Here is a 26,211-nt window from a genome sequence, read left to right as displayed (position 1 = left end):
AAAAATGAATTCTATATGCTTTAGAATGAATCCTTTCCTTTCCTTTTACTTTATTCAGACCTATTTAGTAATGGGAAAATAGGTTCTTGTGCAATGAATTTAGCTTCATTTAGCAAATTCTTAAATGGTTAAATGGCACTTGAAAGTTTTGCTCTCACAGGTTATAATCACATGGGAGACTATGCATATCTTTCATATCTTTTAGTTTTGTAATTTAAAACAATTGTTTGTAATAGCTTTGGGATATTTTGAGTCAGAAGATACAATGTAAAAGTATTTTTATTGCCTATTTTGTTTTCTCAATTTAAACAAGTATTGTGCAAAACTGAAGCACTGAAATGTGAGTGGTGACAGGGAAAATCTGTAACCAGAGTAAGATTAAAGTCTAAAGGACTGAGCCTTGCAGGAGTCAGTGTTGCTCTTCAGACGGCCATAAGTACTCCCAGTTTTTGGGAGCGTTGGAAGCTCTGTGACAACTTCCTTGTTTACTAACTGTCAAGGTATCTTGAGACACTTGTCACACACACACACTTGTGTGGTCGTGTTAGCTTTGTTGTTAAAACGACACGCAATATAGCTAAAGTTAAAGCACCACAAATATATTGAGCGTAGATACTAATCACAGCACTGCAATCCTGTTCTTAATATTCTCTGATAGTTTTGCCTTGTTTTCTTTCTGTAATGTAGCTGTTAAGTACACAGTCACACAACAGAATAAGAATGCTTAGTAGCTTTGTCCTGTAGAGATAATAACCTAGGCAGAAAATATGCTCTGTTTTAAGGTAAATCCAAAGTATTTTATGCATTTGGTACTTATCCTCAGAAACCCCCTTAGACCTGTTGTGCAGAGCATCCCTGAGGGATGGTACCTATACCCCTACTTTTCAGGGACTTCTTTGTGTTCTATGACCTCATGAGCCTATTAATGTGCAGCAAAATGCTTCCACATCCCATGCAAAGAAACCATTTTGAGTTCAGTTGTCATTTAAATTCCCTGAAATTATTTGAGATTTCATCCAAGGGGACAAGTGTGGCCAGTTTAATGTCCTGATACTTTATCCCTGGATTTTCTGTTCCTCTGCTATCCCTGTCCTGCTGTGAGGATGGTGATGTGTAAGTCAATTCTTAGTGATACAATGAGCAGTACTTTGCCTTGGAGAATAATTGAACTGTCTGTTCTGTCAGGGTAGCACTGGATGTGTTGCATCACAGGAGAAAAGACACAGTGCAAAAGCATGGTTTAGTCGGGAGCTTTCAGCAGAAATCTGGCAGAGATTCATCTTACAGAAGCCACAGCCCCCTTGGCTGGATGGCCCCAGGTACAGTCAGTTCCAGCTCTGCTGCCAGGAGCTCAGCATGGGGAGGTGGGAGGTACTGGGCCATACCAGCCTGTCCCAGTTTGTTGTCCTCATACATCCTATTGAAAACTCTCCATCTCAGGATAAGACGCCTCTGCTGCCTGCTGTAGGAGTCTCTCACCCTCTTGAGTTCCCACAGCAGGACCTTTCCCCTCCCCTCTGAAGGCTGGCTAGGCACCTGTAGCTGTAGGGCAGTCCCTGCCCTCCTCTCAGGGGTCCTGGCTGCCACCGCCAGCTCCTTACACTGTGGTGTGTGGGGAAGGAGACATGGCAGAAGCAGGTAAAGCGCTTGGCTGTCCCCACTGGTGCTACAAGAACTCAGCAACTCTCTTCTCTGCCCTCCCCTTTCTTCCCTCCTTCCTTCTGCAGCCTGAACCCCCTGAGTGTTCCCACGTTGGGGCTTTTTTGTGGAGATACTGAGAGCTTGGCTGCGAGGGGGAGAAAAGGCACTCGTGCATGAGGTTATCAGCAAGACTTCTGATTATGAGGTTAGTTTTCTGGTTATCAGGCTTCAGATAAGGTACTGGCTGCATCGAAGAGGTGGGTGATAAAGTGTCTAGGATTTCTTGACATGTAAGAGCGTGTGTTTTGGGAGCGAGAGCAGGAGCAATCTGCAAGCTCCTCATAACCTGAGAGCCCAGCAAGAGATGACTTGGAGACCTGCTCATAGTGCGTGCTGCCACACTGCAAAGAAAACTCTGCAGAGGGATGCTGGGTGGAAGCTGAAGAGCTACAGGCTGATTCAGGGTTGCCTAAAAGCTCCAGCGAACTTCTGCAAATGGACTGGTTTCAGCGACAAAGGAAATACTTAATCTCACAGATTCTTATCAAGCGGGGCTATTTCTCTGCAAATCCTTTATGCTCCTGCTACTTGTCCACAGCAATTAGTCAGGATAGAAGAGAACTTCTCTTAGCATTTAATCTCCTTATATATTAATTTGGTATGCCTTAATTAAAATACTCTCTGTGATCAAAGTGAATGAGTTGGAATAAAAAAGTCAGGATTGACATTGACAGCATGATTTAAACCGTGCAGAGTAATCAGACCTTACTGCAAAATTAATAGGGCAATAGCAGAAACAAACACAAGAAAGTTCATTGTCTGAGAAACCAGATACATCTGAATGAGAGAGATGTAGTACAGCACTCCCAGAGGAGTAGTTGAAAAGGTCTTCAGTGTGTGCAAAGAAAGGATGGGGCCTGGCTTCCTAAAGCACAGCGTTTCGGTGTGTTGTCATCCATCACTTTGAGTCACTCCTGTTACAAGGCTGGAGTTATGTATTTGCATTAGGCTGAGATATTGCTAGAGGCTGTTGACAGGTGTTCTTGTAAAACAGTACCTAGCAGATAGGTGAGACTGAACAGTCTGCAAAAAGTGTTTCTAATTATCAAATGTTCAAATCTGTAATTCAATCCAGGGAAAGTAAAACAACGGTGGGGGGAAGGGGAGTGTTGAAGCACAGATCCAAATTCAGCAACAAAAAGAAATGGGGAAAGTAAGCACGGTGCAGTTAAGCCCTTGAAATGAAGGAAAGGGAGAGCTCCTCCCCCCTGCCTGGGGCACCCTGCACTGATGCTGAAGGCCAGGCCCAGTGCAGGGCAGGGCAGAGCTGCAGTGGTCGTGCAGGCAACTCCATGAGCTAAAGAAGGCTGAAAGACTGGTTGGAGTTTCATTTTTCAGTCTATTTCTTTTCTGTTTCATCCGAGCTTAAAAGTTCAGTTTTTTGTTTGTTTGTTATTGCTAAATGGCATTTAAGTCATATTTAGTTGGAATGTGGCTTACCAAAGTGCAGCAAGGAAGGAAAAAGTATTTACTGAAGAGGGGGGAAAACAATTCCTGGCTGCACACACACCTGGTGGACTTGTATTTGCATAAAGTGTGTCTCCAGCCTGGAAAAAGATCTAAATTGAAAGCTTGGGAGCAAGCACTTGCAGATTATTCTGATCTCAGCCTGCACTTGGTAGCTTAGACTGGCTCTGACTTACAGCAATGGAACTTTGGGGCGAATGCTGCCTTTTGACTGCTCTTTTTATTTTCTTTTTCAATCCAAATATCTTCTGAATCTAATAAACACTAGAAGAAATGCTCAGACTTCTGAAGATGTGTTTCTTATTGATATTAATGAATCCTGCTGAGATTACTCACAGTCAGAATTCTGAAGGTAAGACTAGAAATCCTATGTCAGGAATGTATTCTGTGTGATGGAGAAAACTGTGTTAGTAAGTAGATTCAAAGTAGATTCAGTGCTGTTTAGTAAGTAGGAGGCTATTCTCTGCTCTCATGGCCTCAGGGACTATACCAAAGAATTTAGACAGAATTACTTATTATTTAATAGCTTTTTATTTTCAGCGTCCTTCTATAAGTACATTTAATCAAAGCTGCAGTAAATGTGTGACTGTAAATTATAAGTGTGTATATAGTTGTGGTAGCTGCATGAGAGACATTTTTGTACAGCAACTGAATGGTAAAATGTCCATCACCTTCTAGTAACATGATGATCTTTTACAGATTTGCCTCCACTATTACACAAAGCTGCGGTTAGTATTTTTACTTGGTCTCTCTAATAACATTTATAACATAATCTAAAAATAACTGATCACACATCTTTATTTTTTTTCTGAAGGAGGAAGTAGTGACTGGGAAATACCTAAATGGTAATGTGCAAAATTGTTCCCATTTACGTTGCTAAAAGGAATTAAAACTCGGTATCTCGCTGTAACTCTTTCCGTTCCATTTTTTACATGTAGCTCTCCTCGATGTACTTCATTTTCAGAGGTAATGTATTACTCTCACCATCTTGATTTTCAGTATCATCGTGCACTTCACGTCTGATCTGTTTCATTTCCACAAAAGCTGAAACATTATGAAATTGCTACATGCTTACTTTGGTCTAGATCTGCTGTGAGGAATATTTTGTCCTAATGAAGAAAAAGCTGTTTTTTCATGATAAAGCAAAAGGCAAGCATAGGTTGAGGCTGAGAATCTGAATGCATGCTACAGTTTTCAAAAACCTTGATAATTAACTTAGTTCATGTATTTCAGAATGGCTTCTTACTGGTGCAGTTCTAGTGTGCAGTCAGTTTCCAGTCCTGCTTCACCCTCCATCCGTCCCTCTTCCTCCAGCTCTTGGTGACTTTGTAATTATTGCCAATTTTGTCTAAATATGGAAGAGAATAAAAGCCTCAATTCCACCCTGGTGTATTTTGAGAAAATCTGGCTGTGTAAAGAAGAAACACTGGCATTAATAACTCTGCTGGGGAAAAGGCAGTAAAAATTAGTCCTCATCCTTACTTTGGATAAGCAGATCAGAAGAGGTATTACGAGGAGCCACCACACAGCTCATCTCATGCCTGGCAGCATGTCAGAAAATTGATATTATTAGGGAGGGGAAATGGATTTAGAAAAAAAACCCCAACACATTACTAATAGATTTCTAACTATTCATTGCATTCAATATGTTGGCTGTTAATCTGGTTAGGCCAAGATTACTTGTGTCGTTTAGTTGTTACTGATAGTGTTTGCTTCTCTTACTGTCTTGACTAAATCAGCTATTTTATATGCTATATTATTTTGCTGGCACTTTTGGTCCTGTTTTCTCTTGCAGTTCTAATGTATGGACAGCAGATATGGTTACAAAAGTCATGGCATATTTCCATGCCCGAGAGGTTAAGTTTACTCTTCGCAGCCTCCAGGTTTGTGTCATTTAAAATGCACTGGCATTTTTATTTAAAAAGGAATTAAAATAAGCTACTCAGTTCCGTAACCAAAGTTAAGTTGTCAATAAGAGAAGTAATTAATAGCTCTGCAGTGTAGCAGAGAGGTAGGAAAGATGAATACCTTTTTTTTTTTTTTTTTTTTTCCCTTAAAGATTGCAACATTATGCAAGGATTAAACAATAAGGTGCTTTTGTATTTCTTCTGATGGTAAGCAAAAATTTGGCGTTTCCTGTTTGTTCCTGAACTGAGTATAGGCACGCGCTTTTTCGCCATAAAATGGGAGAGTGTTTCAAGATTTTGACTGTGGCTGTAGTTTGCATTACTGCAGATGGAATGAGAGGCTCCAGAGCATCCTAAAAAAATGCTTTCATCTTATAAGGCTCCTCTGAGATAGCTTTTTAAAATTGTCACTGGGGAGGTAACATAGAAAAAAGCTGGTTTCCTTTACCCTATGCCATGATGACTGGTGAGGAGTCAAATCCAACAACCTCACCAACTGAAGTGGAACTGCAGCCACTAACCCAAATCTAGAGTCCTCCCTGCATGCACTCTGAGAGCATCTAACATGTGACCCACAGCCCTGCAGTTCCTCAAACCCCTTTTTGCTGCCACACTCTTCCAAATCTGCATGAGAGTGACCCTACTTCTTTCTGTTTGCTCTCAGTGTCTTTAGAATTCTTTTGCACAGATGAGTTTTATTAACATTTTAAGGCTGTAATCAGCCCTGAACTCCCTGGATAACAAAGACCTAACTGTGTTAATAGGTGGTGGTGGCAATGCAAAGGCAACAAAGCAGTGTCAACTTAAATTCCTAACCAATTCTGAAATAATTCTGGTGGGAATTAGAAGGGATTTTCTCCAGTCTAGTGCTAATGAACCTGTTTTCTGTTGCTATGCTAGAATTCCCCTTGGAGTTTTAAAACAGGCATGAGGTTGTTAGCTGCTAATGCAGTTTGATGTGAGAAAGGGTAGTTTTGCTTTATGACCTGGTGCAGACTTCGCCTCCTGTCTAATTGCACATTTCCTTCCTTTTTTAAGTAATAATTTTATGCCCACAGTACCTGATGTTTAGAGCTCTTCAAAGAGCTTATTTGTGCAGCTCTGCCATGAAACAGGAAAACATTAGTATATTTGTTTTTATGAAGGGAAAAACAGAGGTATTTTTGTTACATGTCTCACTGAAGAGAACTTGCTCATGATACCAGTCATAGGCTTTAAAAGCTATTGTCTTCCATCATTGTACTTAGATTATTTTTGTTGCCATTTTGTTTTGATTGTAGTTATTCTGGTCACTGACAACATGGGCAGAACAGAAAGCTGAACGCTTGTCCCTCCTTATGTGGAGATTTTCAGAGAGTAAAAGATGCATCTAGTGGGTACCGTGAATTTTATGTATATAATGCATATTTTTTTAATACTTCAGACGTCCACACAGAGTTACTTGAAGAACCTTTTATACCAGCCCAGGCAGCTGCTGTCTGCATTTCAACAACTTGATCAACAGCAGTTCCAGACTGCAATGAAGTATCTTTTCAACAGCAGAAAGGACTATCTTGTAAGTCTCTGCATGAGAAATAGAGCTGTTCCCAAAACTTAGATAAAAGGAAAAGGACCAGACTTGGGCTCTCACCATGCACGTTGTGCTGTTACTTGGCTGGCTTGGAGCAGATTGCAGGAGCCCCTTTCGGGGGGTCGGTGTCTAAAGGTTGGGTGTCAGCCCCAAGTCTGGATTTTCTGTCTACTCACTGGAGAAAGACGTGTGTCCAGAGAACAGTTCTGTGAGGTGGGTAGGAACACTTGTTCTCTTTGAGTTTCTGTTTCTTCACGTTGGCAAGAAAGAGGCAAGATGACTGAAGAAGGTGAAATTAATTATCCTGTTCAAGCACCATACAAGCAAATAATTAGGCAATTTGGAGGAGAAGCAGCATGATGTTTTTTCTTCCCTTTGTGCTGTGTTTATGGGTGACCCACCTTATATGTTTCACTCAAATCCAGCGAGTGCCACTCAATGGGGATGTATCCTGGTGCATGACAGCACTTTGCATCCTCCCTGCAGGCTTCCAGCATGTGCATCACTGCAGGGTGCAGATTAACCTGGAACAAAGGCAGAGCATTTCCCCAGCCATGTGAGGTAACTGCCCAGGACAAACTCTGGACAATGCAGAGAGCACTTCTCGAGGAACAGCGGTGCAGCTTCTGTTGCTGAAGCACACCAGATGGGTGTATAGCCTGTACTGGGAGGAGGAGCATAGAGCATAAGCCCTGTCAATAAGCGGTGAATTTTGTCTTCTCAAGTGATGGATGTAGTTCTTCTGAGAGGGGTAATAATTACAATAACAAATAACCAGGCCTGGGACTATCAGCTCTGACCTTGCTGTCCTAGGGACATTGACATCTGAGAAGGAACAACCAATGCTCTGTCCCCTGCCAGACTGGCTTTTACCTGCGCTTGTTTCTTTGATGTTGCCTGGTGTCTTGAAGGGGGTGTTTGTAATAACAGCTGACGAAATACTGCATGGGAAAAGATCCATTCTAGAGTTGCCTACATTCTAAATTACATATGAAATAATACTCATTCTATTCCAGCATCTGTTCATTTTTCCAAGTAACTAACTCCTTCGTGAGAGTACGTGCTGTAACTTGAGCCATTTGGCTTTTTCTGTTTTTCATTTTGATTTTGTATAAAGATTCAAGCTGGTCTGTAGCCAACATCAAACAGGAATTATCTGGAGAAACACAACCAGGCAGTGTTTTGCAGCTATTTTTCATGAGAATAGCACCATATTGTTTGTGGGGTGCTTTCATAAGGCTTCAAAATGAACAGTTTATGGAATTAATCAGAAAAGACATTATTTTAACCCTGTGTTGTTTGCAGGAAATTGGAAATGTTATCCTTGATTGGGAAAAGACTCGGGAGAGAATTTTCCAAATTCCAGGAGTGAACAGAACCTTGTTTCTTATAACACTGGAGAAATGCTTTCTGGCTCTGAGGGCTATGGACTGTGTAGATATCCTAAGCCAGATTTTGCGAATGTCAGCGGTGAATTATCTCCAACCTGATGTCGTTGGGAGTCTCCCAAATGATTTGCAGGAAGATGCTTTCAGAAACTTGTGAGCCATTTATTTTCCAGTCATCACAATTAGTACTATGTAGCATTTCTTCTGGATATGTACACTTAGAATAAGATTACTATTCTCACTAGTAGATTACTGGTCTCACTGTTTTATCAGCTGTAGCTTTCCTCTTTTATCTTGCTGTTTCTAAAAACGTTTGTCCATGTGTCTTTTGGGTGTTTTTTTCTTTGCTTATTCATTAGTGAATTAATATGCCACTGTGTCACTTAGATCAACTGTATTTAAGGACCTCTATGACAAAACCTCAGCAAATACACAGAAAGCTCTGTATGGCTGGATGAAGGAGATTCTACAAAAACCCTATAACAGAAGTGGTATGTTATGCATTACCTGTTCTTCTTGCTTATCATAAGAGAAAAACAGTCAACAAAAGACTTGTCTCTTGTACTGTGTTGTTTCTCATGTTTAACACAGGACTGTTATGAGTAGCTCTCTGCAATGCCTTTGCTGTGGACTACAATAAGCTTAGATTTGTTAATCACAGCAAATAGCTCCCCAGAGATGCTTGTTCACCTCTTCTGCTCAGAGTTGTACTCAAAGCCTCTGTTCCCAAATTCCTTCTCTAAGATTTAAATAGGATATGTACTGTTTACTTCTGAACTCCTGCTGAGACTAGAATAGACCTGTCTGAGAGCCTATTATTTAAAGAAAAAAAAAGCCAATCCAATTGTATGCATTTTCCTATGTCTGTTTGCCTGACTAATATATCTTACATGCCACACTGGGACAGTGCAGGGGATGCTCCACGAGAGGGCTGTAATGCCAACATATCAAAGCCACATCTGCTTCTCACTGAACATCCCACCGTATATTCTTCCTGTTCCTCTGGAAGTGAAAGGCAAAGTGCCCCCTCATTTCAGTGTAGCAACATCTGGCTCCTGGGACCACAACTACTTCAAAATATCTGCATAACGTGTAAAGTCATAGAGGGGAAAATCACCACTCTGCTGTGATGCATTCTGTCATGGGCAGGACTCACCTGATGGTGCTCAGCAATCCTGGGAAGATCCCACAGCATCAGGCGTCATGCCTGGAACATCAGTGAGCCCTCAATTAATGAAAGATCACCCAGCTCAGGAGGGACTGGGAGCTGCCAGCCTCTCTTCTGTTGCTCTTTCACGTGCAAAGCAGTGCAGGTGTGGGGAAGATATGATATCATGCTGAGTAGTCAAGTTAGGACACTTTGGGAAAACACTGTCTTTCTAGCTCATATTACCATATTATTGTATTATTACCATATTATTAATATTATTATCATGTTGTGGTCTGTAAATACTTTATTTATTTACTCAGGGATCCTGATTTCATTTAAAATACTTTTTGAGAATGTTACCAGATAAATGACATTTATTAAATATTAGGCAGTATTTTGCATTTTTGCTAACCTTTTTCCATACGAGTATATGAATAATTATTAATTTTCTGCATTATTGGTGTTGCATATTACAGAACTAAGTGGTATTATCAGTAATAATATGTAAGATACATCAAGAGTTACAAAATATTATGCCTTCCTGATTTGAATACAAATAATATATTTGATCAGGAAAACCTAAGTTTAAAAAATGTTGCTTCATACTTAATACTATTCGTATAATTTTGCCAGTCCTGTACTTAATCCATTTCGCTTCTACAACATAAAAGATTAATTGTCTTCATATGAGAAAATTTGAGACATTTGCAATACTATTTCAGTTTCATTAAAAAGTGAATGAGTTCTTAAAAATGTGGTGCTAAGAGCTAGCTAATGGAGGGAAGCTGACTGTCTGCAAAGGATTTTTCTGATTTGCAGCTATTTTGTGATCGTTTACCAATAGTAACATAGTGGGCATGATAGTGTTGGAAAACAACAACTTTCCAAACATTGTAGTAACTGTCTATTTGTTGAAAACAGATTTCAATGAATCAGCTTCATGGGTCAGTGCAGAAAACTTATGGATTTTAGGAAGATACATGGTCCATCTGCCTTTGGAAGAAATTCTGAAAATTAGTCTCAGTGAAGTAAGTAGAAGAGTGTCATTGGATGTATCACCGTCAAATGATGTCATCTACAAAAGGTGTCAACAAAATGCAAACTTAAACGTGAAAGAGGAATTTATGTATTTTTAATTTCTTAAAGATGACGTGAATTTAAATTCATTGTCAACCAATTATTCCTCTCTTACGTAATTCAGAAGGACTGATCAGTGATATTTTTCTGTAGTTATTTTTCTTTATCAGGCTTCTGTGATTTGTATTGAAAGGACCAATGATAGAAGACCCTCAAATTATTTGACAGTTCAGCAGTGTTACCTTCAAAAATACTGTATTATCCAAATCTTCTTTCTTTCTGTAAAGCATACATTGAGTCAATTAATTTATAGTGTCAAACGTTTTATTAGATGCAGTCATTCCCTAATCCTGATGAATGACTTTGTTTGCACTGATCAGATAAGACTATTCATTAGCTACGACAATGCAACAAAGCAGTTGGACACAGTGTATGATATCACACCAGAGCTTGCACAAGCCTTCCTGGACAGAATAAACTCGTCGGGATTTGATGTGAGAAACACTTCAACTGTCTACAGGCAAGACTGATGGTTTTTTTCTTGCTGTGTATGGGGAGAATGAATAGATAAGGAGAGAACTGAGGAGAATCTAAGCAGTGAGTAGCTGATGAGATTGTTGATCTGGCATAGCTTTTTTCTTCCAGCAGAAAAATACAGGCTGAAATCCAGCCCTGGTTAGCAACAGTGAAGAACTGCTGCTTTATGAATTTTGGAGGTGTGCCTAATTAGCTGATGCTTCGTCTCTGGCTCTGTAGTGAGAAGTTGTCAGTAGTAAGAGGACTACAGCAGTGTGTGTGGGACTCAATCAAAGCTCCATCAAGCTGTACAGTACAGCAGCTAAACAAACTGGGAGAGCAGGACACAAACCCTGTTAGCTGTTTGAATTACAGAAAAGAGAAGTGTGTTGTACAAATCACATTATGGTTAGGACTTAAGGAAAAAATTTAGCTCATGTCAATCAGGGCTGCAGGAGGTGTCCAGCTGATAATGTCGCCAGAGTGGTCACAAAGTGGAGAGGTCTAAAACCCATCCTGCTGTCTTCTTTACAGGTAGTCTTGCACAGCAGAGATGAGTTATGGTTAGGAGCTTGTGACTTGATGTGTGCAAGCGGAAACCTGCACTTGTAGGGCTGTCAAATCAGCACTGAACTGACTGACTTTAACAATTAAATATATATATGTGTGTGTATATATATATATATATATATATATGCATCTTGCTTTTATTCATAAATATGTAGTGAGCAAGAGCTACCTGCAGGAAAGTACTGTGTTCTACATTTACATTTACACTGTCATGTAAGTGGATGTATTTAGTCCTGAGACACCACTGTCTGGAGTTATTTGTACTTTCCTCAGAGAATGCTTCAGAGTTTTAAACTAATGAAGAATGTGGCTTTGGAGCTTCTGTCATTATTGCAATGTAACTCATTGACTTCTGTGAAGTACTGTTGATTGCTGGGGATGTAAGTGACAGAATTATGCCCACACTCTAGATTTCAATGTTAAAAATCTTAAAAGTGATTTTACCACTCATGAAAGGTGCCAGATTCTAATCAGTGAGAGAAATACCATGCTCCATAATCCTTAATATATTCAATTTTCACAACACGCTTACTTTATATTACTCATTTTAACCACTCTGACTGTTTAAATGCATTTTTACTTTTAAGAAGTAGCATTATTCATTGCTGCTAATCCCAGAGGAGATGAAGAGCTCTTGGTGGTTATGGAATAATGCATCAGGAGGTAATTATTTGGTATAAAAGTGCAGTTATAGATGTTTCTTTGATTTGTCTGTTAGTTTGATGACATCCCAAGAATTTAGATGGGCTGCTAAAGTGGTAGGTAATTATATCATTATCATAAGCTGGTTGTTGCTGAGGGACTAAAGGAACTAAAAGCAGAGGTTATGCACACAGCAGATTTTTACCATCTTTGTGATGGTGCTGCATGCCACACCTTTGCTGTGCTGGCACAACTGAGACAGTGAGCCACAGTACTGCTCTGAATTCAGCCAAGGCCCTGCTGTAGGGATACAGAACTGTTTGATGGGAAATGCAGCAGGCTTTGTTTAAGCCTGAAACTACAGAGAGACTATAATGCAATGCTCTTGCTGCTGCTCCACCATATTAATGTGACAAGTGAAATCCAAGCAGGATTTGAAATGGAGAACAAAATACTTGCTAAACCTGGATAAGAACTCAGGGAGCCGCTTCAAGACTTCCTAATAGGCCTCTATCCTTTTCCAGGCAGAGATAACTGCCAGTTCTGCCAAAGGCAGTGGAATCTGGTAGCTGGGAAAATCCAGGCGTGGTCAAATGGAACTGTGAAACTTAATTTTTTTTACAGCACAATCAATCTGAGTGGAGTTCAGATGAATACAGAGAATATTGTATGTCCTCATTTCCAAATTTAAGGCCATGTGGAGTTTTAGACCTGCTGCTTTAAAGCATTAATGACAAACAGATCACTCAAGTTTTGAGTACATAGGGTATACCATCCTGTACTTCACTTTCTTGGGAGTGACAGCTGTTATCTCAGAAGCCAGCTAATGTATTTCTTCCATATAGGCTAGGTTTGTTGGTTTGCTTTTATGATGACATGGAACAGATGGATGCCGCTGTGGCCCGGGCTTTACTTCATCAGATGATTAAATGCAATCAATTAAAAGGTTTCCAGGCCAAGGTTCAGAAGGTGGGTACTGTGCTCATACTTCCTCTTACTGTGTTGTCAGGATTGGGAAAGGACTTTCTTCTTGAATTCAGAAAGATAAGAATGAAATATTACTTGGATCTAAGAAATAATGAAATAGTTCTTGAGTGTATAATGCAAAATATAAAAGCTTTTTTTTTTTTCCTCGCTGTACTCATGCTTTTCTTGTTCTGTTTCTTCCATATTTCTTTGACATTGTTGTTCTACTTTGGGATTTTAATGAAGTGTGTGGTCACTAATTGCTTGCCAGTGTCTATTCCAAAAACTCCAGTTGAAGTTTTGGGTGGTAATTGGAAATTGGTTCTTGGCAGATTTGTTTCCCATCTGTTTATTTTTTGTTTGTTTGCTTTAGCTTAAATCTCAGCTCCTGAATATCGCCATGCAGAACCAGACATTGAACGATACCCTTGGATCGCTGTCAGATGCTGTGGTTGGGCTGACTTCAGGCCAGCTGGAATCTTTGTCACCTGAAGCAGTGCATAATGCTATTGCAACACTAAACCAAGTCTCTGGGTGGGCAAGAAGTCAAGTTATGATTTTATCCAATAAATATCTCTCTTATGGAAAGGTACCTCTGATACAGCCTTCTTATCTTCTGTTTTTGAAAGCAGAGTGGCTTTTTCCTCCCAGTAACTGTAAATTCTGAAAAGTTTAGGGCTGGTATGAGACTGCTAGAACTGTTAGTGGTCTGAAAAATTTGTTTAAATCAAAGAAAACCATTCCTGAAGTCAAATAATACTCTGGTAGTTGGGAGAATGCATATTTGCAATTGGCAATTGTATATGTTATTTTGTTTGTATCACTGCCCCACACAGCAGAATTTGCATAATCCCAATCTAGATATTCTAACATACTGCAATGAGTCAGGGTCCTCTCTGAGATTTCCAGAAAAAGGAACCTCAGGGAACAAATGGGACAGTTTCCCCAGAACTGTCTTGTCTGAATCGAAAGACGTCTGCAGCAAGTGCATCTCTGGGCAAGAAAAAGTATTAAGTACTCAAAAAAAAATCGTTTTGGTTCAGTAATGTTTGATTTTAAATAAGTATTTTATGCACAATCCAGAAGACTTTGTTTGCTCTGTTATCTCTGCAGGTTTTATCATTTTATAATGTTAGCCAAATGGGTGCACTGGTGACTGGTATTAGCACTGAGTCATTCTACAGAATGAACCCGAAAGAGCTTTCTCAGGTCATTCGAGGCACAACATCCCAGTACTCATCAGACTTATCTCCTGCACAACAGCAGGGGATCCTCAGGAAGGTAATTACAAACTGCAGTGTGTACCAGATTGGTTCTGCACAAAAGCACAATAACCAGATATGTGGAGTGTGATTTAAAATGTTACTGAGACTTGGAATAAGCTCAATGGTCAATATTTCTAGTGTTTTGTTGGGGGTTTTTTTAGTACTAAGTGTGTTCTGAAGGCTCTGTCTAGCTTACTTCCAAGGCTTTTTTAAATCCTGACATGTTTTTCTTTTGTACTCTCTTATTACACAGAATAGAAAGACAAATCCTGTAAATCTAAGCATCAGTTCTGAAGTGTCATGTATTTGTCTCTCACACTTTTTAGATAGCTTCATCTACAGATTTTTCTTCACTGGTCACAGATATACAAGGAGCTTTCTTTAGAGAAATATCTCTTTCTGATTTATGGAAGGAGAATGGATATAATTCTTCAATGATGAAAGAAAAAGAGCTAAGAAGCAGCCAGGTAAAAAGAAAAAAACAATAACAATGAATTTTCCATTCCACTGCAATTTAGTATGATGGGAGAACAGGAAAAGTGTTGTAGTACATATGTGTTGAAAGAAAAGAGGCAGAAGAAAGGAACTGCCCCAAACATGTTTTCATGTAAGCAGCCAGCAGTCACTTAGAGCCAAGGCAGGTTTCTGAGACAATGTTGTGAAAAGGAAAGTGTTAATGTGCACAGTTTAGACATCTTCAAGATTCTGACTGATGCATTAAGTTTCTTTCCAGTACTGTGTACCAGATGCCTGCATGCACAGCCAGTCCTTCGGCTCTGTCCAGATATGGAAGGTTAGACAACGTGACCTCCAGAGCTCTCTTCAAACCTTCATTATTCCACGGCCATGTGCCAGGAATGTGTTTAACATCATCCCACAGTGCAGGTCACTGATGTGAAGAGTAGGTTCACCACTGGGTACCAAACCTTGTGGTTGACCATTCTGGACACCGCTAAGGTCTTTAGATAGCATAACCTGATAGCATTACCTGATAGCATTAACCATACAGAAACCTTGCAATGGTGGTTGTATCTTTCGGCTGTGTTACTGAAGTTTTACTTTAAATGTGGTGGCTTTTATTTCAGGCCTTGTATCTGTATGAGTTACTGTCTAAGAAAAGTTCTTCTGTTGACCTCCTAAGGTATGGATAATAGTCTAGTTCTGCTACCAGAGCAACTTTAAGGTAAACTTCATGTGGCTCTTTTGTACTATTTTGTTTGTTTATTTATTTAAGTTTTGATAGCCTTTAGATTACAAAAAAAGAGAGGTAGTCATAGAAACTAAACCTTTGGTTGTGGGGAGTAAGGACTACATTCTGCTAAAAATACTGAAAAGATTGAACTTTGCTTTCCCTATCAGTACAGGACAGCTTCTGAAAGGAGTGACTTGTCAGCTGATTGAAAGTATGGGCACAGACTATTTTTTAAACCATTTTGAAGTCTTCGAAAATAATCTTCATCTGCTTTCCCCATATCAGGTAAAACCTGAAAAAGATTTTGTGTGCATAAGGGTACTCAATATCCAGACTGCAAGTAAACTGGAATTTGATCTTTTGTCAGATTTTTTTCCAAATCTTGTACATGTGAACTTGTCTGTTAACATATTTCGTTTAAATCTTGTATGCATTAATTTGTTCGTTATCATACTTCATTTTGGCAATTTCATTTGGTACTTAAGAATTGCAAGAAGTTTTTACAGTCATTCCAACTTGCTAATCTATAAGTAATCTTTTTGGACATATATAAATAGCTTTTGGGAAAATACTGGCACTCTCATCTGCCCAAACATAGAATGCTTCATCTCTGATTTCTGCAGAAGGTAAACTCGAAACGTCTGAAGATAACACACACAGTTTTCTGTATGCTAATTTACAAGCTGTATTTCCGTTTTTCCTCAAAAATAACAAATACTTAAGATCTTAATTTTTTTTGCTTTTAGGTTAATTGTTTGGCTTGGAAGTTTTGGAAAGTCTCCAACACATCTATTCCTCCCTTCTTCTTCTTGGTGCTTCCGTAAGTTGCATCTTACTGTATCTTAAGTTCCCACATCTGTAGCAGTACGTTTTGAGTTGTTCTTCTGAGCACTTCTTTTATAAACTACAATTTATAATTTTTGAAGTTCAGACTCGTCTCTGAGGTTTTCTGTCTCCACAGATGTTATGGGTGTGGATATTGGCATCTGATGGTCAGGTTTGCATTCTGAGACCATTCTAATTCTTTTGCAGGATTGAGTACCTGGAGTACATTTCAGGCCCTCTGTGTGTCCCATTCATTGAAAGCCTTGGGAAGACTGAGATGGATCTCTTGAGTCCAAGCTTTCACAAAAAAGAAGCTGTGCTGCAGAAAGTGCAGGAATGCTTGGTAGGCACAGTTATGTGAGTCAATGGTGGAGGGGGAGCTGCACAGAACCTGCTGAAAATTCCAAACTCAGTGAGAGTGGCTGATTAGTTTTCTCTTTGTTTATTGTCATACGGTGAATCACAAAGTCATACTGCCTGCTTGTAGTCTCCAGGGTACACAGGGATGCTCACGGTCTCCTGTAGATAGACATCAGATGGAGACAGTGGCTCTCCTGCTCTGTATTGGTGCAGTGAAACTGTAGCTGATGGCCCTGGCAGGCCAATAGGCAGTAACACAGCGTGGCAATTTCTTCACCATCACAAGCAGCAGCAATTTAAGACTGTAGCATCACTTAAAGGAACTCTGAAAATCTTCATGTTTCAACAGAGATGCTTTTCTTGCTTAGGATGAACTGTGTTTACTTCTTTGTACAGGGTTCCAAATTAGGTTTGCTGCCTAGAAATACTGGAAAAAATGCACATGTAATTTAAATATTTTAAAGAAATATTTTAAAATAACTCACTGGAAATACCAGTAGAGCTGAATCCTAATACTCAGTTATTGTCTTTGTTTAAAGTACAGCAAACAATGTGTGGTTTTCTGGATTGTACTTACCTATAGGCAGTGATATGCAGTTTTACCAAGCTCCTAATTTATTCCTAACAGAAGCCTGGTGTCTGTAAGAGTTCAAAGATCCCTGTTATGCCAGAGCTATGTTGCTTTTGAAACAGTTCTGCAGTGAGAGTTCATGTATTTTTCATGTAGATCAAAATAATGCCTCTGTCTGTAATTTGGTCTGAAGAAGAGAAGGCTCAGATGGGATCTTACCAATATAAGATTACAGGAGCACAAACTGAAATACAGGAAATTCCAAGTAAATATAAAGGCTTTTGTTACTGTGAGGGTGTTTGATCACTGGGACAGGTTGCTCACGGGAGTCTCCATGCTTGGAGATGTGCAAAACCCAGTGAGGCCACAGGCAACTGGCTGTAGCTGGTCTGCACTGAGCTCAGGGTTTGGACCAGGCAATCTCTAGAGCTCATCCAGAATCAGCCATCCTGTGGTTCTGCTTGCACTTACTGCTGCACTGCACTTCATACAGAGATGTCAGTTACCGTTTGCCTAAGTTTTTTTGACTTTCCTGTTTGTATTCTTATATTTTCTTCATGCACTGTTTTGATTTTGTTGTTTTCTGCCTAAGGAAACATTTTTCTTTGCCTCTGTGCATTACAAAGTATTCTCAGGAAATGTCTTTGACCACAGTGAAGTGGATGGAACAGCCTGACCCTGCCAACCCATTTGTAGCTGCAATTATTCCCTCTTGCTCCAACAACTGCCACTCCTTCAGAGCTGCATGTGGCAGAGGCAGTTGTACCAGGAAGACTTTGTGATTTCTGCTCATTTTTTTTTAAGGAAAGCTACTTTTTGATGCAGCTTTGAGTATTCATGTCCTTGTGCACATGAACCAGCCCTGCAATCCCTTGTCTTTTGGCTAGAGAAACTCTGCGGAGTGAAGTTTTGTGGTAACAAGAGCTTGTGGCCCCACAGGGCCATGGGAGGACTCTCCTGGCAGGCAGAACTGCACTGATTCTGCACTTGCTTAATGCTCACCTGGAGCCTGTGGCAGGCATTTTACATTATTTTTTATGTGTGGTTCAATATGAAATAAAAAATGCACTAGAGCTTAACAAATGTGTACTAAATATCACCAGTTGTGGTAAGAGCAAGAAGTATAATATGGCTTCAACAGAAACTGTAGATTAAGTTGCTGATGCAGACTATAGAGTCTTTGTTCTTTAAGGGGTCACCAAGCTTAAATGTGTTGTGATGCAGCTGAGTGATACAGGACAAAGAGCCAAGATTAGCTCAGTCAACAAAGTAAATTCTTGTTTCAGAATGGCTCCATTGCTGATGAATATGATGTTGACCTACTTGGAAATCTAATCTGCCACTTACCTCCAGCTTTCCTGCATGGCAGAATGTCCCTGAAGGCAATGGCAACAGCCCTTCATCAATTCAAACTCTGCCGACAGCTCAGCCACGAACAGAAAACTGAAATTAAATACAAGCTCCTCGAGTTATATGGGTAAGGTATTAGGTGGAGTACCTTGCTTCTGCTGACTGTTAAGGCAGTGCTCTCTGTTCACGAGAATGACATTTCTGTTTAAGTGTGTAATGTGATAACTGCAGAACGAACTACAGCCCAAGGGACATCCTGGATAAGTTAAACCCCGGAGGAAAAAAGAGAGAAAGCATAATGGTTGAGGAAAGGCACGCAGTAAGAACCTCTGGTGTGGTAAGAGTTGGGGGTGACTGGTGAAGTATGGCACAGGGAGCTGAAGAATTCTCACACTTGCGCACTGGTTTGAGAAGAAAAAGATGATTGCAGGCACCTGTGGCAATTGAAGAGCGCCAGAGGAAGAAGCAGGGGGATATATTGAAACAACAGAGGAAAGAGTGTGTTAGACATTGTTAATGACTCAGATTAGGAGGCTGGTTTGAACTACATTGCTGTATCACTCATGCAAAATGCAAAGCTGTCCTCTGGCAAGAATGTAAAGTTTCTCTTTTGCATGCTCTCTTAGAGATATCTTGCTTCTGAAGGCTAAGACTAACCACTTAGTTTCTAAGCATCCCTTTAGTCCCAAAGTCTGTCACTGGTGCTTCCAGTAATTTTAGTTGCTCGTTCAGCTTCCTCCTAGTTGTCAGGATTTTTCTGGTGATGTTGTCGCTGTATTTTCCAACAGATGCTGTCCCTGCATCAATCTTGATACAGATTCATTTGAATGAATGAAGTATTATTGAGCACAATGTATCATTATTCATTTCATTATTAAAATAATAAATGTTTAGTCAAATGTTCTCGTAGCAGGGCAATAAATGCAACAAAGTTTTCCAAGAGAACACAGACTTCTAACAGGCTGGTTACACTACTACCTTCTGCAGAATTTTCCATGCTGAAAATTATTTATCCAAGTGCTGTCTTAAGTTGACCCCCAAACAGGTTGGCTAACATTTGTGTCAAACAGCCCAAATACACACAGTGCAACATATATTTTGAAACACCCTGCATCACTCAGAACTGAACTTCTTAGCTATTCCTCTGAATAATTTTGCATGTTATTTCAGGAGGCATAGTACCTATCATAGAAAGGATTTCTAATACAAAAATGGCTTAGATGTCATTAGACCTGGCTCTCCAAGGTGTTAGAGCCTCCTTCATCTGCTCTTGGATCTTACAGATGAAGGAGATAGCTCTGACAGCTGGACAGGGAGATAATAAGGTACTTATTTAACTTTTCAGTGTCATCACCTGTTTCTTGTTTCCTGATTTGCTTAGTGAATTTGATCTCTATAGAATGACAGGGAAACTGTCCACTTTTCCTAAGTGTTCATGGGCCTGTTTTTTGGAAATGTTGAACACCCCAGCTCCCATTTTCATCAGGGAAAGCTACAGTTGCCCAACAGCAATGAAAAAAGTGCCTGTAAACGTGCAAATGCTTCAGTATTGCAATATATTTTTTGTTTGTAGTTTTGCTTTGGTTTTGTTTTAACTTAGAGAAGCAAGTACTCGCAAGTGTTGCCTGCCTATTAGGCAAGGTGATCCTTAGGATAAGGTACTTGGAAAAAGGATGGTTTCAGTTTTGGTTATGATGGTTCTTATTTGGATTCCATTTAGCAGAATATTATTGCAGTATGAATCTGATAGAAAATGGAAAATTTTAATTGCTCTGAAAAGAACTGTTTCTCCTTGCTTGGACACTGTAATGTTAAGAATGTTACAAACATTGAGGGCAAAGCAGTGTTTGAAGGCTTTCTCTGTATGTCCTGAGAATTCCACTAATGCTCCACATGTCTGAGAGACATGAGAAAATGCAGTCTGATGTTACAGAATCATAGAATGGTTTAAGTTGGAAGGGACTTTTAAGATCATCCAGTTCCCTGCTATAGGCAGGGATACCTCCCACTAGACCAGGTTGCTCAATATGCATGAATCATCACACTGGTGCAGGATCATCTGTCTTTGCTATATGATAAAGTATAAGAAAAACTCTGAAGTTTCAGTGCAATTTTGATTGCAAGCATTCTTCATTAATAAAATTTTCAAAAATATTTTTTCAGCTCTCCAAAGAACTGGACAGCTGAAACGACATTAGATGTTGGACCATTCATAGCTCAGTTGTCAAAAGGAGAACTAACTGTCCTTGCTGAAAAGGTATGTTCTTATTTTAATGTTTAAATGTATTAAACATTATGTTTGAATTTGGATTTATGAATGCAAGAACAGCCTAGATCATGTAACCTGAATGTTAAACTAGGTAAATAATTATTCTGGCAAGTAACCATGCTTTTATCCACTTCCTTGTTTCTGACTTCATCAGAATTTCTGAGGTTTCTTCTCTATTGTAGGCAATTATTTGCACATATACAGTGATAATTGCACACTGTCATGTAGAAAAAAACATGCTGTGTTTAAAATCATGCAGACACAAATATTTTTAGAACTGTACTCTGTGTAGCATTATTTCCCCCATTCCTCTGCCTTTCAACTAGAAAAGTTATGTTTCTTACCTGTTAATAATGTTGGCTCGTGTTGATCAGATCAGCATTTACTCCTGCAGCCCTTTGCCCAAAGGCCAGTTTAGCACACATAACAACAACTAATAGCCTCAGCACTGTGCATTGTAGTTTCTTTGCCCTCCTTAGTTCATATAATCTTACAAGTTTTTATATATAAGGGTAAACTATACTGGGTGAGGAATTCATTATTCTGCAGAAATATGTGAGCACAGTCATCAACTTTTTCTCAGGAATTAATGCTTATAATTGACAAATAGAATAGGACTCATAACTGAAAGGGAAGTGTCCAGCAGGGCAGAGAAGAGATACCAAAGCATCACAAAACCCTAAAGAAGATGCTCAATTTTTATATTTATTTGACAAATTTGAAACAAAGAAAATAAAGTATTTTCCATGTTGCACATTACAGACAGAGGAGTTTGTTGCTAGTCAGTCAGCAGTCAGGCTGCACAGATGTCACCAGAATCAGAGGGCATGGTAGAGGGGGAATCTCTCAGAATTTACTTTGGTTTTAAACACCTGCTGTTGACCTTTCAGTTAACCTTGCTAAACGTCTGCATAAAGAGGAAGGAGGCTGAGCTGTTGCTAACCTCCATTTTGCTGAGGTCTGCACAAATCTCTCTCCAAAATTATTTCTTTTAAAAAAAGGAAAGATATCTTTTTCTTTTTTTCCTTTTGAAGTTTCCAGATATTGTTTTGCGAATAGCAAAGACAATTGGGCCACTTTCTTCAGCTGAAGAGCTTCTATCAACTGTATTTGAATCTGTCTTCAATGCCACTGCCAGCATGGAACCACATCTCAGCACACCAGGTGGGTTTTACCTGGTGTCTGTGCAGAGTCAAAGTGCCAGGTTTGCAGTTCAAACTGACTTTTTGTTTTGCTTTGATCATCTTATGCATTCCAAGGACAATGAAAATGAAAGCAAGCACTCAGTAATTTAGCAGTCTGCTTGCATAAACGGTGAGTCTTTGCTCTGTTGCCCACAGTCAACTGACCAATTGCTGAAACACTTGATTTCAGTACTGCGTTGCAAGATTCAGTATCTCTTGGAATGTTTGTACTTACACTAAAGAAAAGATTATTTGAATTGATTGTTTTTGTTGATTTTTACCTTTTTTTTTGGCTTCTTTGTAATCTAAATGAAGCTCTTTGAATTGAAAAGCTGTGGAGGTGACAAGTTACTGTTGTGCCAAAAGATTACACACAGTTAATCCTTTGCCAGACATAAGCATATGTTGACTCAGCTGTTCTGAAATCTAACGTTGATTGTGGCACTCTGTTTTGTTATAATCTAAAATTTATTAAAAATCAATCTACTAGAATCTCTGGTGATAAATGGATCATTTTCTTTGTGGAAGGTTCATACGTTGATTATATTCTGTTGCAATCATTCCTTCCCATATCTTAAATTCACCCAGGCAGAATTTTTAGGCCATGTCATCTTGTGCTGTGGAGAACGACCTTGCTGTTGGGGAAGCTTCTGCAAGCGCTGATTAGCACTCAGCATCCAGCAGTTTCAGGGAGGCTGGTACTGACTGCCTTTGAAAACCTACCCATCAGTTCTGCCTAATGGTGCAAGTCCAAGCTCTCACCAGGCCCCTGTGCCATGGAAGTCCTCCCAGTTATATAGCAGCAACTCTGGATGATGGCTGTGACATCCCTTACAATTCTGCATTCATATACAGGAGATAGTGTTCTACAGAGCTGTATTTTTACATGGGCTGACAAAACCATGACCTCTATTGAGCAGAGGAATCATTACAAATTATCATGCTCTAAAAAAGCAGGATCAAGCTGACAGAGTATCAGAGCCCAGCTATATGGATCAATTTCACACTACTCTGAAGAAGTAAACTATCAAATCATTAATTATTAAGACAGTTATGTCCTTACAGATGTTTCTCTAGAACTTGGTCACAACACCACCAATCCCAAATACTCTAATCAAGCTCATGTCCAGTACAATTGCAGAGCTGTCTCATCTGCACTGTAAGGCCAATATAAACATGCCAGTGAAGCTTATGGCCTTTGTCAAAGGATGACAGGGTTCCAAGGCTGCTCACTCTGCACTCAGAGTGTGCTGGTGCAGCTGGGAATGGGCCTGGAATATGGAAAATGAGGGAATTGTTTGTGCTGGTCCAACAAGAAATATTTCTGCTCTTCAAGAATGGTGTTGAAGTTCTGTTACCAAGCATAATCTCCACACAGCTCACATTATAGTTTCAGTAAGGAATGAAGTTTTATGGCTGGTTTCTAAATTACTAAGAAATGCAGTATTAGGAGAATGGCTCGAGGATAACATGGATGCTCTGCGTGATGCCAGCCTGCTATTTAACATCTCCTCCTGGTTGTGAGCAAATAGTAATAACAGTAATAATTGCTAGTGACATTTCATACATCTGTGCCTACACCAAGGGAAAAACAAAGGTGACGTTTAAGGCAAATTGGAGGATATGAGGCAAAATTCAGGAACTGTATGTTTGAGATGCTACCAGAAAGCAGCAGCAGTAGTGGAAAAAGAATTCAGGTTGCTTAACCCACAGCACTGAGATATTATAATGTTATCTATGTAATATATTCTTCATCAAACTAAATATAATTATGTAGAGCAGAAGAAAGAATGAAGAAGCATCAGAAACAGGAAGCAAAGCCAGGACTCTACTTAGTATTTCCCTCTGTAACTGTGCCAATATAACTGGTGCACTGCAAATAATAAAATCAATGTTTTGTTTTTCCAAGAACAAAAAATCATCAACAAAAGTTTTCATAACTTGGGGAAAGGAATTGTAGTGGACAGTATTTACATGAGAAAAGCTGACCTTTTGCAGAAGGAGAAAGTGAAACAATGCAGCTTCACACTGAAGGGCACGTACAGGGAGAGCAGAATGTCAGCTGGTACAGTGCATACTGAACAACGTTTTCGCTTGCTCAACAGATTCAGTCTTTTCAATGTTCTACCCACTACTGCAGCTTCCCTTGATGCAAATAAATCCCTCCTCTGCCTGCTTTCATAGTACAAATCTACTCTATGCATCCTCACTTCAATTTATTTATCTGGGGGAGCTTAGCTCTGACACAGCATCTGTGGAATTCTTGCATTTTACTGGTAATGGCCATATAATCTCTACATATCTTCAGGTTTGGTTTAGATAATCGTTTAATAAGGTTTTCCTAAATTAGTGCCAGGAGAGAGAGAGCAGTAAGCAAGCACTTAGGACTCTAACTTCTATTTTCCATCAAAAGGAGAGGTAGATTACACCAAGAAGGACCAGGATTTGTTAAAACGCACTGTGGAAAATCTCTCATTTGATCATGCATGGGCCGGAAGTTGCCCATAAATTACATCTTTAATTGCAGGTCATCTGTCCAAACCGTTCCGCTGTAAGCGAGGCACCCTCTCTCGTTCCTGACATTTTAACAACTCGCTTGACATGGAGAACAAGCACCGTGCTTCTCTGACACATCCAGTTGCTCTCTCCACTTGTTTAAATGTCAGGCAAGTTTACAAGCTGTATATCTATCTCTGTCAGGGTACTTCAGCATGAAGGGATCTCTTGTGTCCAACAGTTTCCTGCTGAACTGGATTCAGAAACAAACTGGTTGAATGCAGAGGAGTTCGTTCAGCTGCGATCTATAAATGTATTTTAATTTTTCTGAGCAGCATTGGAGCTGGATGGAGACTTCCACTGAGGCCATCTCAGTGATCTGAGTTTGATTCCTTTAGGCAACTGGTCTTGAAAAACACTTGGAAGACCTCGTCTGCTCTCAGCATTGTATGCCTTCAGATTTTAGTTTTATTGTAGCATCCTGTATTGTAACAGTTCTGAAATACACACTACTTTTCTTTTTCAGCCTGCACTGCCTTTGAAGGACAAAGAATGTAGTTGAATCTCACAAACTGGGCAAATTATAGTTTTATGTCCAAGATATCAAGGATGCAAATACTTAAGGAAATTATTTAATTGTGAGATAATTAACATTACATTGGTTGCAGTTAATCAGTAGTCCATAAGCCTCTTAACTCTTGAATCTTCCTATTCAATTTCTTTATTTTGGTCTCTTTGAAAAATACTCCTACTATTTGACTTTCTATTTTCCTCAGATTGCCTGGGAACCAGAGCCCCTTCTTCAGATGAAATTATTAAGTTAGCAGAAGCAAATGTCTATTGGTCAGCTCAGGAGCTGAAATGCATGGATGCAGGGACTTTTGACAAAAATGTGGAACTTCTTGGGACTGTCTCTGGTTTTAACAACTCCCAACTTATGGCCCTGAAGGAAAAAGCCAAGCAGGTAACTATTTTGCATGTAAAAGAAAATTTAATCCATAATTTATCTTTCTGCTACTGAACTACACAGTTCTAAAGTAACTGTGCTACGGTGATGTCCCTACCTCAGGAATATCTGTTGCTCATTAGAAAAATAACATGAGAAGATTATTGCTTTGTTTTAAAGTCAAGAGGCAAGTTGTTTTGAGCTACTGGCTGCAGTTTTGCTTTTCAGTATCTTTTCAGTTGATTGCTTCTCACTTTTCTTTTATAAATGAAAAAAACCTGCAATCTGTGCTGTAGGTTGTTGGTTAGCCCTGCTGAGAATTCAGCTGAGAACGTCCAAGCATCTACGTTCATGTTAAATACAGTTTACAGTGTAATAAAACCAAACTGACTGAAAGAGAGGATACTTTGGTGGGTAAGCAACAGGTCTCTGCCCTGGGCCTTTGGCATGTGTGGTGACAGTGGAGCGTGCCAGAGCACAGGACAGGGTTGGGTGCAGCCACCACTGTATCCTGTGTCAGGGGCAAAGCACCAGCAGTGTGTGGGCTCTGTGCAGTGCTGACTTGGGCTCCTAGAAGCCAGACCTCACCCACTGCTGAGACTGGTGATCCATTCCTCCTGGAGGTCACCTGCTTTTTCTGCTTGCTTGTATTGTTCCAAAATAGACTTACGTTTCAGCCAGGAAAAGCCTTAGGATGCAGTCGTACCTACTGTGTTGGCTTCAGAAGAATGAGAGATGAAGAGGTTAGCATGCCCAGGCTGTCTTCAGCTTCATGTCACAAGTATCTGATGGAAGTTGT

General features: G+C 39.7%; 1 protein-coding gene across 1 annotated transcript in view; it reads left to right on the top strand.

The window, feature by feature from the left end:
• Positions 1-3,441: 3,441 nt before the first annotated feature.
• The window catches only part of OTOA (otoancorin), a gene marked incomplete at both ends in the record, with an annotated part of 30,639 nt that continues 7,869 nt past the window's right edge, over positions 3,442-26,211 (top strand). Inside the window, 22 exons of the mRNA XM_079542779.1 lie at positions 3,442-3,520; positions 3,868-3,896; positions 3,983-4,013; positions 4,107-4,134; positions 4,964-5,051; positions 6,499-6,630; positions 7,951-8,186; positions 8,421-8,524; positions 10,105-10,211; positions 10,641-10,780; positions 12,834-12,957; positions 13,328-13,543; positions 14,068-14,235; positions 14,546-14,686; positions 15,305-15,360; positions 15,579-15,696; positions 16,158-16,231; positions 16,444-16,593; positions 18,429-18,644; positions 20,681-20,774; positions 21,821-21,950; positions 25,243-25,430. Coding sequence (XP_079398905.1) covers positions 3,442-3,520; positions 3,868-3,896; positions 3,983-4,013; positions 4,107-4,134; positions 4,964-5,051; positions 6,499-6,630; positions 7,951-8,186; positions 8,421-8,524; positions 10,105-10,211; positions 10,641-10,780; positions 12,834-12,957; positions 13,328-13,543; positions 14,068-14,235; positions 14,546-14,686; positions 15,305-15,360; positions 15,579-15,696; positions 16,158-16,231; positions 16,444-16,593; positions 18,429-18,644; positions 20,681-20,774; positions 21,821-21,950; positions 25,243-25,430 — 2,649 coding nt within the window. The remainder of the gene's footprint in view (positions 3,521-3,867; positions 3,897-3,982; positions 4,014-4,106; positions 4,135-4,963; positions 5,052-6,498; positions 6,631-7,950; positions 8,187-8,420; positions 8,525-10,104; positions 10,212-10,640; positions 10,781-12,833; positions 12,958-13,327; positions 13,544-14,067; positions 14,236-14,545; positions 14,687-15,304; positions 15,361-15,578; positions 15,697-16,157; positions 16,232-16,443; positions 16,594-18,428; positions 18,645-20,680; positions 20,775-21,820; positions 21,951-25,242; positions 25,431-26,211) is intronic.

The sequence above is a fragment of the Tetrao urogallus genome (assembly GCF_951394365.1).
Source record: "Tetrao urogallus genome assembly, chromosome: 15".
Taxonomy (NCBI): domain Eukaryota; kingdom Metazoa; phylum Chordata; class Aves; order Galliformes; family Phasianidae; genus Tetrao; species Tetrao urogallus.
Note: the sequence above shows the minus strand (reverse complement) of the source record. Positions and strands in the feature narration are given on the sequence as shown.